The sequence below is a fragment of the Chaetodon trifascialis genome, chromosome 16, assembly GCF_039877785.1.
Source record: "Chaetodon trifascialis isolate fChaTrf1 chromosome 16, fChaTrf1.hap1, whole genome shotgun sequence".
Lineage (NCBI taxonomy): Eukaryota > Metazoa > Chordata > Actinopteri > Chaetodontiformes > Chaetodontidae > Chaetodon > Chaetodon trifascialis.
Genome location: NC_092071.1, coordinates 20,942,857 through 20,958,871, shown reverse-complemented (window position 1 = coordinate 20,958,871; position 16,015 = coordinate 20,942,857). Strand labels below are relative to the sequence as shown.

The 16,015-nt window shown below is 42.2% G+C and overlaps 2 protein-coding genes across 2 annotated transcripts in view; one reads left to right on the top strand and one right to left on the bottom strand.

The window, feature by feature from the left end:
* vkorc1l1 (vitamin K epoxide reductase complex, subunit 1-like 1) overlaps positions 1-16,015 on the top strand; it is a 157,912-nt gene that overhangs the window by 11,650 nt on the left and 130,247 nt on the right. The gene's annotated exons all lie outside the window — the stretch shown is intronic.
* gusb (glucuronidase, beta) lies at positions 113-9,703 on the bottom strand. Its single transcript, XM_070983735.1, has 12 exons — positions 9,439-9,703; positions 8,466-8,651; positions 8,154-8,335; positions 7,058-7,200; positions 6,686-6,873; positions 6,085-6,237; positions 5,735-5,913; positions 4,742-4,888; positions 4,372-4,456; positions 3,291-3,467; positions 2,958-3,093; positions 113-1,560 (listed from the first exon to the last, which is right to left on the bottom strand). The coding sequence occupies exons 1-12, from the start codon at positions 9,661-9,663 to the stop codon at positions 1,409-1,411; spliced, it is 1,953 nt and encodes a 650-aa protein (XP_070839836.1). The 5' UTR covers positions 9,664-9,703; the 3' UTR covers positions 113-1,408.

Here is a 16,015-nt window from a genome sequence, read left to right as displayed (position 1 = left end):
TCAGTGCTGATACAGATTCATTCATTGTTGAGAGAACAGTGTGTTTAATGACGCATTCATCTCCAGTTGTGCAACAATTATCGTGTGAACAGCAATTAGAGATGGACCAAATCCAAAAAGGCCTGTTTTTATTGCTTGCTTTATTGCTTTTATTGTGTTTACAAAATGTCTTCAAACAATTACTGACATAAATTAAGTAAATATGCTGCTGTGTGTTTGAAAGGAATCTAAAGCTAAATCTAAATATTCTCCATAATCCAGCTGTAAGACAAAGGTCAGTCACGTGATGAGTGTATGAGTCACTGATAGTGAAAAGCCTGAAGTCACGCCACCATCAACACGTCACTTAACCCTTTATGTGTATTTTTGAAAGCCACAGTGAGTCCAGAGTTCATCCCAATGTCTGACAGTAACAGTAATGTTGAAAATACTGAGAACGGTTTGAAAAAAAGACAGTTTGCATACTGAGTGCATGTTTTATCTTTAATACCTTGATTCATGTTCAACAAGTGTTTTCTTTTTCTAGATTTTCACATATAAAAATAAAGAACTTGTAGTTAGAGTCAGCATTGTGATTCTTGTTCAGCACTGTCAGGCTTGCTGCAAAACACACAGAAATAACAGACTGTAAACGGGCTGCATTTATATGCCGCTTTTCTAATCTACCGACCACTCAGGGCGTTCTACGCTCACGATGATGGGGTTCACCGTCTTGCTCAAGGACACTTAAACATGCAGACCGGAGGCGCTGGTGATCAAACAACACACGCCTCAATCACAGCTGTTACATCAGTGTGTAAACACATGGCTTTTTCTTTTTAGAGAAGACACATGGAGGAAAGGAAAAGAGGAGACAGTGTGTAAGTCTTTGTAATGTGATGTGCTGTCTGTGCAGGTGTGTGTGTGTGCTCACATCACCTGGCTGGAGGAATGGTCAGTGCTGATCACTGATGAAGCATTTTGGTCTGTTTGTTCATGAAGCAATGGAAACCTGTATCTGTATGAGAACATCCTGTAACAACTAAATACACTGCTTCACGCTCACTCAGGTGTATCCAAAGGAAAATATATCACATTTCTAATGACTATTATAAAATGTTTATTGCACCATTGATCAGGCACCAGAGGCTAATTTGAGCAGTATCAGAAATTGCTTTTATGTTCAGAATGTGTGGCAGATTAACCTGCTTACAGTGCTGGATGTTCAGATCACAGACCACAGGAATAGCATTGCTAAAAAGTGTCTCATGGTGGTTTGACCTCATGTGCCCACATTGAATTGATTTTAAAGGAAATGTTGTATTTGTGCTTCAGCGAACTGCCTCATGAATTTTACCAGCATTTTCCATACGTTAGTATTTGCATGGGATGGAGCCTGTCATGGACTGGGTGTCCCAACCGGCGGGTGTCACAGTGAGCAAGGGTACTTGGTCCAAGGAGGCAGCCTGCCTGTTTGATTTGCCAGTCTCCAGTACCTGTCCTTCAGGATGAATGCTGCTGCTTTGGGCTGCCTTTGCCTGCTGAAAATGCCCTTCTTGTTCCCCACCACACGGGTGACCCCTGCAGACACGAGAAGGACCAACCAGAACCTTGTCATGCGCAGAAGCAGAGAAGCCTTTTGTCGGGCCAGTATGCAGATTGATTAAGGTGTGAAGGATTCTTTCTCCTCTTTTTTTCATAGCAAGCTTAACTTCCTAAATGCCAAAAGCCAAAAGCAAGAAAGCAGAGTCTATAGCTACATGTACAAGGAGTTCGAAGTGGTAAAAATAGCTCTGTCACCAGGGTGTTCTGACTTGTCAGACCAGAGGACAAGAGGGCGTGAAGCTGGCAAGAAGTTAGTGCTGACTTTCACACACCTCCTGTATGGCACACTGACATCTCCTGTAGCGTCTAACAATGCAAAAATGATGCAGATCACCAGCACCGGCCGAATCTCCCCATCTAGATTCACCGTTTCTACAGCTGAGCCGGTTCTGGACAGTGTGCTGCTCTTGGCAAGACGTCCACTGTCTCCTCTGGGGGACTGATCTTTTCATTCAAATAAATAATACTTGATTACTTACTTGATTTTATTATTTCAAATGTAATTTCATTCAGCTTCTGGTCTGTGCCATGTGGTCAACATCATCTGTCAATTAGTCATTTTACTGTGTATGCACAGCAGTCCCTGTTACAACTTGTCATGGAGTGTGAGACTTTCACTGAGAGCCGTCCTGACTGCGCTGTGGGATCCAATATTTATTTTAATATTCACACCGTAAAGGCCTGCATTCACATTAGTGAGGCAGTTTAGATATTTGACAGCTGAATAGCTGTGCGTTAAGAAAATAAAACGTGCTGCAGTATCTTGTACAGTGTTCTACAGTGTTTTCTTCAATAGCTGGAGAGGACGTCAGTGTGGACCTGAAGGTCAGGACAGGATCTAGACTCAGTATTTTGTGAATGTGAGTTTGAAGAGAGTCTGTTTAACTGCTGCCTCCTCCTTTGTTAAAACTGCAGACTTACTGCTTACAACATGACTCAACTTGAAGCATACCAGTGCACATAACCTACTGTGAGTCTTCCTGGTGGAGGCGTGGATCATATGAAATTAAATAACAGGCTGCATGATTCCTATGCAGCAGTGTGAGGAAATGAAGCATGACAGCGAGCCTCAGCCCCCAACAGAGTGCCCCTCCACAGTCTGCCTGTGCCCTCCTCTCAGAATCAGGTGTTTACTGCAGTGAGTCGGACATCAGTGTGACAGACTTTTATAAGCAGACTGACCGTCTGAAGCACCTCTCCAGCTCGTGGTGCCCTAGGTGACCACCTGGCTGGCCTATGCCTAAAAACAGCTTTTCTAGAGCAACAACAGAACACTGAATAAACTAGTCATGGAGGGAAGTAAATGGAGAAAAACTGGGAGGCATCCCAGCAGTTGTGAATGCAGATGTAGTTTTGATCTGCAGCTGCAGTACCTTGTACGGTCATGAAGTCGGCAAAGTTCCAGATGAGTTCGCCAACGACATACTGCTTCCTCTTCTCGTCAAACACGTTGTGGTAGCTCTGCAGGACGATATTCTGGTACTCCTCAGTAAACATTACGGGTGGATCCTGGAGAGTGAAAAAACAGCTTCTTAACCTCGGCATTAACATGTTTCTGGGAAAATGTGTTGCAATCGGAATCTCTCAGACACAAAATTTAACAAAACCTGAGATTCGTCTCAGCCTGAGGATGCCACAACAGATGTAATATAATAGCTGGTGCACTACATTCGGGTTAATGGATGTGTATGTGCATGGATCCTCACACTGTGAAGCCCCGGCACTGCATCGGCTCCATATTCACTCTGGATGATGGGCTTCTTGTACTTTCCATACCAGTTTTCAAACTGAGTGTTGAGCTGGATTGGGATGACCTCCAGGTGGCCTGAATCATGGTACCAGGATAAGTAACTGTTTACACAGATTACGTCCACATAGGGAGCCTACAAACAAAATAAAAGACAAAATATGACTTCTAGAGACACAATTCATGCTTTTCCAATAAGAACTGTGGGGTGGCAGGTTCTGTGCTCCCCCAGCCAGAGTCCTTAACAAATTAATGGCTGCAAACTAATCAGTACCTTCAAGCTACTAACTAAACCCTGAAAGATATTCGTCACAGCACAGGAATGTCAACCATTCTGAGGTATGTCAACAACTTAGTTTGACATTGGGTCGAAAAGCCGTTTTGGAATTTGAACAAATGAAACTGAGGAGCTTCCTTGACAACTCCCATATTTTCCATCAGGCACTTTATCTCATTCACTTAAGGTTGTTCATATACAAGAACATTCAGTAAGTGTCAGGATGTGACTTGCGGGACCTTTAAGGCCTTGAAAACACATTTTCTCCAACAACTTCCAGCTAGGAATGATGAGGTCCTACATGAACACACTGTTCTGCTCAAGTTTTAACAGCTGCGGTTATTTCACGTTGTTTTCTCTGTGTTCTTCTCACTGCTTCGGCACAGGCTGGGCTGATGTGGATACAGGTGTCATCACTTCAATCAGGATTTAACAACATTTCAATCAGAATGTGACAATGTGTTATCTTGCCAGCACTGTCAATCAAATGTGATCAAAAAACAGACCTACACAGTCATGATTACACAGATTATTGAAGTTAAAGTACTAATTAAAGTTAATGTCTGTGTGTATATACATATATATATATATAAATATATGCATATTAATATAGTTATAAGTATACATATATGTACTTACACATACATAACACTTGCATTACAAAACAAAATAATTACAACCAATGTGTCAATTAATAAAGATGACAAATAATCGATGTGCTGTGCAGGTTTTCATGAATGCATACTGTTGATGTTGAACTCACCCCTTTGTCCCTGGCATAATTACTGTCTGTGATATACGTGACGGGCCGGGTGGAGTCCAGATCTTTGGTGTGTTTTATCAAGGTCCTGTAAGAAAAACAAAAAGCACCTTCAGGTGATAACATTGCAAGTTTTGAATGATTACAGTATTACATATTGACAACAGTGATGGGTAGGTTGAGTGTTTGTTTGCCCTGTTATCCTCTTGAGGCCTCAGACTGTGACTGAGCTCTAGCTGTCAGTGCTCAGAGAAAAGTGAATGATCTTGCATCTAGAAGGAGCAGATGACTCAACAGTCAGTTTGTGTGAATGAATATTTGATGAGAGGATAAATTAAGTTCCTCACATCCAAACAAAATGACCAGTACTCACTTGAAATAGAATTCAGCTGGGGGCATCTCTGAAGCCGGCTCATTGGCTACTGACCACATGACCACAGAGGGATGGTTCTTGTCCCGACGTACGAGCTCGTCCATGACATCCAGATGATGGGTGAGGGAGACGTTTCCAAAACTGCGACTACATCGGCAAGACACAAAAGACCGAGCACACCAGATCCAGCAGATCATTTCAGGTTAGTTTTTCACAAACCATGCAAGAACAGTGAGAACTGTTCCGCTTATCAGGCGCAGATTGAAAAGTCGTCTTCTGCTTCTGTGCCTTTCATTAAACTACTCCACAAAGAGAACACTACATTCATTCACATCTCTTTCAAAACTCAAGTCCTTCCATCAGCATGCTAACATGCTCTTAATGACAATGCTAGCACAATGATATTTTGCAGGCATAATGTTTACATGCATTTTAGCATGGTAACCTTTGCTAAATAGCACTAAAGACAAAGTTCAGATGAGACTGATGGGAACGTCATTCGTCTTGCAGGCATCTGGTCGTAATCTAAAGTATTGGAGAAACTGAAATTTGGAGCGGATGATGGTGGACCAACCAGCTGACAGGCTGACACTGCTGCCTAAAAATGTTAGAAGGATGCTGGGAAGTGGGAAATCTTTCTGCATGTTTCCTGCTGCAAAGCTGACCTGTTTTTGATCGAATGTGACTGCAGCAAACTGCATGTGGGCGCTCACAATGAACTGAAACTTCCTGAAATTTGGCTTCAAGCTCTAAATGATCTGGTTCTTCTTTTTGCTCTTTTCCCTTCAGTGTTAGTTCCATTTAATTAATTCATCTGGACGGACGGCCATTAAATTTAGACTCAAACAGCCAGGAGGTTTTCATGAGAGCTGGTGATGAGCACCACATATAAGTCTGTCCTCTGTCCTCATACAGGAAGATGATCACTGTGTTGACCGCTCTGAACCCTCAAACACACCCAAAGGTCACAGACATGTGAGCCGTGACACTTACATGTCTTTGATGCCCACCCCCGGGCACTCATCTATCACCACGATGCCATAGCGGTCACACATCTGCAGGATCTCCTCAGCATAGGGGTAGTGGCTAGTGCGGAACGAGTTGGCCCCCAACCACTTCAATAAGTTAAAGTCCTTGACAATCAGAGGCCAGTCGAAGCCTTTACCTCGAATCTACAACACAAGAAAGGTGAAAGGAGAGGTGGATTTTTGAACTGGATCCTCTTTTCAACCAAACTTCCTGTTTGTTAAGAGAAAGATGTCAGCTCTGTCTGGACAGATCTGTTGCTACAAAGCTAAAGGAGTCTTTTGGCAAAAGTTTTGCTTCCCTCTGCCGGTACTCACATCAGAGTCCTCGTGTTTGTTGACTCCATGAAAATAGAAAGGCTTGTTGTTGATGAGGAATTGGGTGCTGGTGACATTGACTGTGCGGATGCCCACTGGTAGAGTATACACGTCCTCATATGCTGAGCTTTTATCCGATGCCATTAAGTGAACCTAGATATAAAAGTGCAAATGTCAGGAACATTTTTTCATCTCAGCTGAACAGGAGTGAATAAACAAAATGAGTTTATTTGTCTGCTCAGTGTTAAAGTGACCTTCCCTGAAGACCACAACCTGGCCAAAGCTCACCCCTGGTAATCTGATTTGAGAGAACTTTAAATTACAGAATAACTATGGTGGTAGAATTGGGTAATTTTACCCGATTGTATAATTATATACGTTAACCTCCCCAAACTTAAGCTTGAACACTGGGTGAAGGATGTAGTCTTGTGATTTTCCTAGTGGTAAACATGCTGTTAAGTGCATTAAACAGCGTTCAGCCTCATAATTAATTGTTCTTTATCAAGCCAACAGTCTTATTACTCTCACAAATCGAGTGGCAATGCCCATGTCAGCTGCATCTGAAAGTCACTTTGACATGTATGTGAACATGCTGTCTTACCTCCATGGAGTACAGATAACCTGGATTCTCATGCATCAGATACGGCCACCACAGTTTGACATCTACTACTGTGAGCACTCCAGATGGCTCGTTGGAGGAGGCCACAGTGCGGCCATCTTTGTCTATCAAAGTGACCTTCAGGGTGGCTGTAGCAGCACCTTGGACTGATACCTTATATTTGACTATACCTGAAACAGAGGGAAACACAGCACGATGTCACAAAACATCACAAAAAACAAGAGAAAATCAGCTCTTCTCCATCAAACTATGTTTTGTCAACTAACAGTTTACTCTCTTTGCTGCTTTGGTGCGAGTGATGATTTGAAATGGACAACATTAGTGCCTTCAGTGTATTCAGATGGATTCAGTTACCGGTGTTATCCAAGAAGTTAGTCACCACAGTGATGTCATCCACATAAGCCTTAGGAGTGGTATACAGCAAGACAGGACGGTGTATGCCAGCATAGTTGAAGAAATCAAAGTAGATGTTTTGCACAAAGAAGCCATCAGGATACCTGTTGAGTGATTACATTTTCCTCATTGTCTGAATACTCACTGACAGGTACACGCTTTAATATCAGAAAAAATGTTACGTCAAACTAGAAAATGCTAGAATCCCTGGATAAGGAATAACATCTGTTTGTTCAAAAGACTGGAAATGAAGACTGGTGTTTTCCAAATGTATCTGTGTGGCAGACAGAGTTGGCATTAAATCACCTAAAAGGAGCCGATGACAAAAAATGGAAAAGATGCTTTAAAAAGCGTTTCCATCTGTTTAAAGTGAAGCGAGCTCATAAATACATTTCAGCTCTCCTGTGAACTCAGTGCTTTAAAAGTGTTTTTCAAGACCGAAATTTCAGTGTGATTGGCGTTTATTATGTAAGACACAACACAGCTGCACGAGCTCTAAACGCTGGAGAGAGTTTGGCTGGAAAAATCTGACACGTTTCTTTGTCACGCCGCAAATTAAAAGCAAACAGACAGCAAACAACAGAGAATGTGGAAACTATAATGCCAATCACAGTCATATTTTCTGGTCATGTGCCAAACTACAACCTTTCTGGGATGACAGTATTGGACTTTTGGGGGACATCTTAAAATATAAGGTACCCAGGGACCCACGGGTTCTGGATCTGGGATTGATCCCAGAAGGAGTTGTTATGAAAGAAGACAGGTACCTCTTCAAAATAATGATTGTTGCCTATAAGAAGGCCATTACTAGGAACTGGTTGAAACCTGATGCTCCAAAAACAGGGCACTGGATGGAGGAAATGGACATTATTCAAAAACAAAGATAATGCTTACTCAACTGACTGAGAATTTGTATGCCCCCTTTTGAATTACTTTGTTATTTATTTATTTATTTATTTTTCTCTGTTCCTGCTGTTTCTATACAAACAAAACTAAATAAATAGTTAAAAAAAAAAGAAAAAAGAAGTGTTTTTCGAGCTAAAAACAACAAGGTTACTTGGTGTGGTCGTCCATGTGCTGGATGCTTCCAGGAGGGAGAGTCTGTGGAGTCAGAGTGTTGTTGACTGCGATGGTGATCCTGCACGGTGCAGCTGGGTCCTTGCGGATTAAACTGCCTATTTCAGCCTCAAAGGGAAGATGGCCACCTTCATGTTCTGTCACTTTCACCCCGTTCACCCACTGCAACAGATAAAGGCAATGATTCCCAATTAGCCTGATCATTATTACATCCGGTGGGTACAAAGGGATGAGTGTCATTTTTTAAAAATGCAATACTTGTTGCAGATTATGTCGTTCACATGATACTCACCACGATGGAAAAATAGTGAGCGCTCGCCACTCTGAGAACTACTCTTATTCCTTCATCAGCGACCCAGCGGGCAGGTACCACCACCTCTCGCTCATACCACACCCAGCCAATGAAATTCCTCAGTTCAGGGTCCTGTGTGATGTCATTGTAGCTGGCAGGAACTGGCATGTCAATCACTGGGCCAGTCTAAGGAGAATACAACCTCAATGAAGTGACAATACTTCATTTCTATCAGTGGCTCAGCTGTACTCTGCAGTGAGCTTGTAGCTGGTGATAATAGCCAACACCACCACCACCATCACCACCACCAACAGCTAATAATGGAGTCAATAAAGACTTTGATCTCCATCTTGCTCCTATGACAATGATCGGATTCCAAACTGGAGGTCAAGAACTCACAGGACGAATCTGAGGGATCACAAGAGGATTCAAGGAATAACAGTTCTCTATATTTGTCTTTTTTCTTGAGAAATATTAGATACTTGGACTTCTTCTGGCCTCTTAAAAAAACTGAGAAGAAAAAGACAGATCAGTCTACAGCTCGCAATCAACGTCCACACTAAGGCCACGACCAGCAATCCTTACAAAGGCTCACAAAGCATGAAGGTTGGGAACAGCAGCCTATGGTATTATGACTGTGTTTGACAGGCTAACTGAACTTGAAGGTGTTAAGCTCATATTCATGTGGACATTAGATTGTAAATAATGATCTTAATGAACAATTCCTGCAGACCTTCATGTACTTTGTTGAGTTATACACCTCCTGAAGTATGCAAGTACATTTTCTATTTATTATTGTGTGTTTTGACCTATGCATCAACCCTGTGATTATATTTTATATTACATGTGAATCTGCTAGTGACCACAACTGATAACTCTGGGTATCAAATAGAAAAGCACAACATTTCCTCTGAATCGTAGTGAATCAGGAAATAAATCACAGACTGTGCTTGACTCATGCTCTCCTGCTCACCTCTGCCAGGCGACTTTTATACCATGCCCTCTCGAAGCCCTGCTTCCTGTTGGGGGACTTGTCCGCCCTGAAGTCCCACAGCCCGTTCAGCTCCTTCACCTCCCTGGAGGAAGACTCCCGGGGGAAGAGCATGCCGCTGTCCAGCGGACACACCGCGTCAAACAGCGCAAACAGGCACAGGACGCCGAACATCGCGCGTCTTTCACACTCCGCGGAGCCCAACATACCCTGGACTTCCTACTGAGTGCCTCGCTGACTCAGTCACATGATTCGTTCTGTAGTCACCTGACCATAAAGTTGCCTTCCTCGCGCCGCCTTTGTTTACAGTCACTCACTACTGCGATACTTAATAAATGACGCTAGATGGCGCCAGACACCTTTACACCAGAGTTAACGACGGAGAAACGTCAGTCAAATCCCAATTCAGCGTCAGATACTCTCCATCCTTTAATCTATTTGGTAAAGGAAAAACTTCCCTGAAAAACCTTTAAAGGAAAAGATTAAAGAAAGCTCAGTTAATTGATTTTGTGTGATTTTGTGAAAGTGTTCAACAGCGCCTCCACATTCCCAGAGTCCCTTTCTCCACATGGCCGGATAAACCTGCTGAGGCAGCCCGGGGTAAAAGATCAGCTTTGGGCCCCCTTTCATGACCCTTCATGGACATGTCACTCAACACAAATTTGTTTGGGAATATATACCTATATGTACATTTTGAGTAGTAAACAAGAAAAGACAAGAAACAATGCAGTGCCCACTTTAAAGCTCGTATCTGTTCATCACGTGCTTTAGTGTTATACATTCCAAAAGAAATTTGCACAAATTACTACAAACCAGCTGACACATGATGAACCTGCCCGCTTCACCTGCTGGGTTAGCGAGCCCTAGCTGTGCATGCTGATGGAGACTCAAGTTTTTATTTTATTTAAAACCACCCACCCCTTCATTAAGTAATTCTAATCTGTTTATTTCTGCCAATTTATGAAGCAGCGGTTGATGGTTTGTGTCCACATCGGTCTCAGTTTCATAACAGTAGGAGGTTGTCCTGTAAAATCAGGATGTACCGCTGGCCTGCGAGTTTAAAGCACTGACCATGAACTGCAGCGTCCCTGGTGTGGGTCTGCTCGCTCCAGGACCTTTGTTGCTTGTCATTCCTCATCTGTCTCTCCCTAATTTCCTGTCATCTCTCTTCTCTCTAATTGCTAATAAAGACATATAATGGCTAAAAATACTTATACAATACAAAAAAAAAAAAAAAATAGAATAGTTGTAAACTGCTGTACAACTTTTGACATGTGGAGAAAGCTGTCAAGTATCTGTTAAAACCTTTCAGTTCTGTTATGTTCCCCATGGCACATGTGATGTTTGGTTAGATTAGATTAACTGAATGAATTGGAGCAATATTAATGTTTTCAAAGTTAGGTTCAGTTGGTCTTCAATAGTCACTTTTTGGCAGTTTTGGACAATGAACTATATGTGTCAAGTTGAAGTTGAACCCTTTAGTGTTACTACATGGACTCATACTTTCTTCAGTCCACTTTTGGCTTGTGATGACATTGGCTTCTTCTCTGTCCAGGTATGTTTCCCATCCTTGATGGCCACAAACTGATGCACACTCTCTTTTCCCACATAAGTTCCTACTGCCAGAGGGAATGTCTCCACAGACTCTTCCAGACTGAAAGGATGAATACTTTCTCTGTCTTGTTTCTTTTTACTTCTGATTTATGTCTGCCATTTTCCTGGTTCCCCTCCAAAAAGTTTTGTTCTGATCCATTCTAGGGGAACTTGTTTTCTCATTAAATCTAAATATTTCACATTTACAAAGTGACATACCAGAGTTTCAACCCTCTATTCCCAAGACACCGACAAAATCAAATGTACTGAATTGGATGTTTTTTGGTTAAAGTTCTGCTGTCTGGCACAGAAAAAGTCAAATTTACTGGGCATCTAAAGCACAAACAAGACAGGTTTGTAATAAAGTGCTTCACAATGACAAACTCATCCAAACAATCCATTGCACTGCCATCTGCCTTAAATTAATGTAAGGTTAATGGTGAGTTCAGTGTTAATTTCCTGTCTGAAGTCCGTCCCAAGTCATTTTCCCACCAATTCATTTGGGATGTTTCTTTTTTCCCACCCCATGTCAGCAATGCCTTGTTCAGCATACCTATCCTGTGATTAAAAGGATGGCAAAATCAAATATACAGTTGATAAAGCATTCAAGCTTGTTACCACAGTCTGGTATGATTGTTGATTCTTCGCTGTAAAAAGAAAAACCTTTAATGATGTGATTGGAAACTCAACGGCAAATCCAACTTTGACTGATTTGATCCTGGTGAGATGAGAACAGCAAGTACATTTTGAGGCGTCCAGGCACATTTTGCAAAGCTGTAATGACACAGGTTTGTTCCTACATGCTTCACAGAGCAACAAATGATGTGACTCTCAGTAGCCATCCACAACCTGTTCAGGTCACTCTCGTGGTTCCACAAAGCTTCACAGGAAGCTGTTCTGCCTGCAGGCTCCTGCTCTCACTTGCAACCGGTACACATTTGGCACTTTTCCATATCACTTTGACTCCTTCCCAAAAGTTGACAGATCTCCACCAACTCAGTCACGACTTCAGACTTCTGTGTCAAGAGTGAAAACACATATCTACGTGCCTACCTCGTACCAAGCCTCATTGACTAAAAGATGTTTGAGAAAATGAAAAATCAATTTGCCCTCATGAATGTTTTTCCATGTACTTACCATCCTTGCAGCCCCTCTGAGCCATGCAGCAACAAAAGCGCTCACGATGCTCAGAGGAGCTGTGGGTTACGAAAGAAGTCATAACCTTGATTAAGAACAAAAGCTTGCAGAGGTCAGGGCCAAATCGCAGTGAGGCAAGGAGGGCTTCGCTTTTGGCGAACATGTCAGTCCATCAGACTGCTTTGTTGTCTAAAAACCTCTCTGTCCCTTCCAGCCTGGAGAATTTTTCGCATCTTGTGATTGTAGGATTGACACTCACAGACATTGACTTGTATTATTGGTTGCTTTTGTAGCTGTAAATTCCATAAATTCAACAGGAATTAGCATATGATTGTAACAAAGTGGAACCTAGTTCTTTGTACTGTATTTCTAATGTGCTATCTTGTTGAGAATCAAATCTAAAATCAGCTCCAGAGAAAGAGAAAACACTGTAGATCAAAGAGAAGCTCTCCAGCTGTCACCTTTCAGGATGTTATTTTAGGCTCTGCTGCAGCTAATTACACTCAGCATCGTTTCAGTCATCCCATCTCACGCTGTCGTTTGTTTAAGCATTGGATATTTAACGTAATGTTAGACTTCTTGTGTTTTTGTTCATGAATAAAATTGTTACTCTGCAAAACAAAACAAAAAGCTGTCGCAGTAAAAGCAGTTTTAAAGGGTGTGCAGTTATGCATTATTGATATGTAAGCAAGGGGGAGTGAGAAATATAGGGGGCGAGAAAGGGAGAATAAAGGGGGACACAAGCTCCAAAAGCCAGAATTTTTGCTTATATGCTTTTCACAGCTCGTCTCACCACCACATCAGCGGACAAAGAGAACATGTTACACTTGTGAGGAGTGGTAACAGCCTCAGTTCTGACCTGCTCAGACTGCTCAGTAAAGTAAGATGGCCTCCACTAAAAAGACATGCGAGTTAAAAACATACAGATATGCAGAAAAACAGCAGCTTTGAAACGGGGTTAGCTGCTGGTTTACAGTGTGCAGTCTGACCAAATGCCAGATTTAATCAGAACTGTACACTCTGTGTCAACAATATGATGACGCTTTAAAATCCTTATCTCACTCTGTATTTTGTGCAGTTAATAATCAGATCTTGTTGGTACATTTTTTTCTGTCCTCTGATAACATCCACAAGCAGGTATCAGTTCTTTTTCTTGTATCCAGTTTTGTGAATGAACTGAAGCAGAATGTAATTACAAACAATCATTTATCCGGTGGAATTTCTTTGTAGGCATTTCAACAGTCATGACAACTGTCCTCCAAACAGAAAGTAAACAGACAAATACAGCAGTCCTCTGAGAAAAGTCTAAAACACTATTAATAGTAATCCACAGTTATTAACAGAAGCAGACTGCTGGTAATTATCTGGTTCCAGTGCGGTGCGGATGCACTTATGTGTTTCCTATAGTGCTCCCTGCATCCTGTCTCTTTTCATTGTCGTGTCCACTCTGCTTAGATAAACATTTACTGGTGGTGGCACATCTGATAAGGACTTTGAATTGTGTAGCTTTGCTCCTGAGTTCAGGCCATAATCCCAGTCACTGTCAGCAAATTACTCTAAATTCACCGACAGACAAGATATTCCACACATCAGTTTGTAGGGAATTCAAGTGTTATTTGAGAAAATTAAGCTAATATCAATGCACTGTGCCTTTATGTCTTACTCACCACTGACAGTCAGCAGAAGGAAGGAGAGCTTTCATTGGCTTGTGATAGAACTACAAGTTGTGCCCAGTGGACATGTGTTGCAAGGTGAAACCGGTCATTGAGACAGCTTGACGTGTGCTTTCTTCCTTTCTTCATCCTCTGTCTGGGCCTTAAGTCCTTAGTTCAACACAGACATGCTGTGTTGAAACACCTGAAATATCTTCAGCACTTTATTACTGTAACAAGAGTATCTAATGCAGTAAAAAGCATAATAAAACCTGAAGAGAGAATGAAATTCTCTTCGTTTCATAAAATACTGAGAACTTATTAATGCCTGAACTCTTTAGCAGACAGTCTACTGAGGCATGCATCTAATATTTAGCCATTAATAGATTATGAAGTGAGTTGAACATTACAAAAATGGGTTTGTAAATGTGTTGCTAAAGAGGTTAAGATGCAGGAAGCAGTAAGAATGTAGTCAGGTGGCAGGCACTTCAAGTATGGCAGTCTTTTAGTGACCTTCTAGCAGCTAAAGCAATAAGATTTTACAGGCAGAGTGCACAGAGGAGATGGATTTAACATATTACAATGTTACAAGATTTAAGTTTTTGCAGATTATTCTATTCATTATTTCACAATACAGGTCTTTACTGTGCATATTTTATTAATTTTTGAACATTTAATTATGCACCATTGTCTGCTTGCAGTGATATGAGTGTGGGGCAAAAAGAGGAAGCCCAAATAAGGGTGTTGCTGCATGGAGGGTCCTGGGAGACTCAGTCAGATAGCAGTAGTGGCAGATTGGCTGTGTGGGCGCGTGCATGACAAAGTAGGAAGTCATCCCTTAAGTCCCGCTGCGCCTCCCTTTGTGCCAAGGTTTCATACTGCCAAAGCCCCGGCTGTGATCAGGAGCCTGCAGAACCTCCAACACCTCAGCAGAGATCTGCTCTCTCCTGCACGTTTTATTAACAACTACTTTCGTTTGCGGAGGTGACACACTGCCCATCTCTGTTGCAGCTGTAGCGTGAATACACTGCTCAGACCACAAGGAAAAACAGCTTTGTAGCTTGCGGAGAGGGTTGCCATCCATCAAAGTGTGAACCCGGGATTTATGTGCTGCAATTGCTCTGTTGTGAATGAATAAAAGTAAATAAAAAAATTTCCCTTTCCTTGCAGATGATATGAACAGCAGACTGGTGCAGGCTGCTCCCACTGGACACAGTAACACAGATGTATGACAACAGCTTCTGACACCATAACGTGTGAGAGCCGCAGCTGTAAAGCCACACGGACCTGGTCAATCGATTTTAATTCCAATCTGCAGCCGTCTCCCTGTCCAAACTGGGCAGGAGACATATTGCGCGATGGCTGTATTGCAGCTGACCCTGAGAGACACTTTTAGAGAGAATAGTTATGGATTACGACATCTTCTGTATTCTAGGCAGATAGCATCAATATCCTGTTTGTTCACAATCTTGCTTTCACTGCTACCTTTATAGGTGAGAGACAAAACCAGCTAACGATTAACTGTTTCCCTGCAACCTGTTAATAGCACATCACAGGTCATGTGGCTGACGCTGTGGAGGGAAACATAATAGCTGTCATGGGAGCAGGGCCGAGCAAAGGTCAGCGACCTTATATGAGGATTTGAAAGCCTCATCACTTTTAGTGACAGGAAGCAGGTGGACTGTTATTTGCTGCTCATATTTTTGTGTCATACTTGGTTGATTGATACGTAGTCACACTTGAGATTATTTTTATTAGAAACAAAGCACAGCAGACATTCAGTTTACATGAGCAAAACTGCTCTCAAATGTGATATACTGCTTGAAATTCGTTCATTTATTTCTTCTGTTATGAGCAGTGACTCGAAACATGTTTGTAATGAGCTGATAATGATGGATTGTGAGCAGAACAACATAACCCCAGCCTCAGTTTTCACATTCAGACACCTCGAGGGTAGAGCACGCACACTGATTGGAGTCGGATGATTTCTCCCCATCTTTGTCCTCCCTGTGCCAGAGAGACAATGGTGCATGACGGAGGGAAGAAGGAGAGGAGGAGGAGCGAGGGGAAGAGTAAAGACAGGGAACAGGCATTTCTCGTGTCTTCTCTCACTGTTCTCATGTGGGAAACTGAGGGCTGAATAATTCATAGCCTGTGGGAGGTGAATAATGAATATG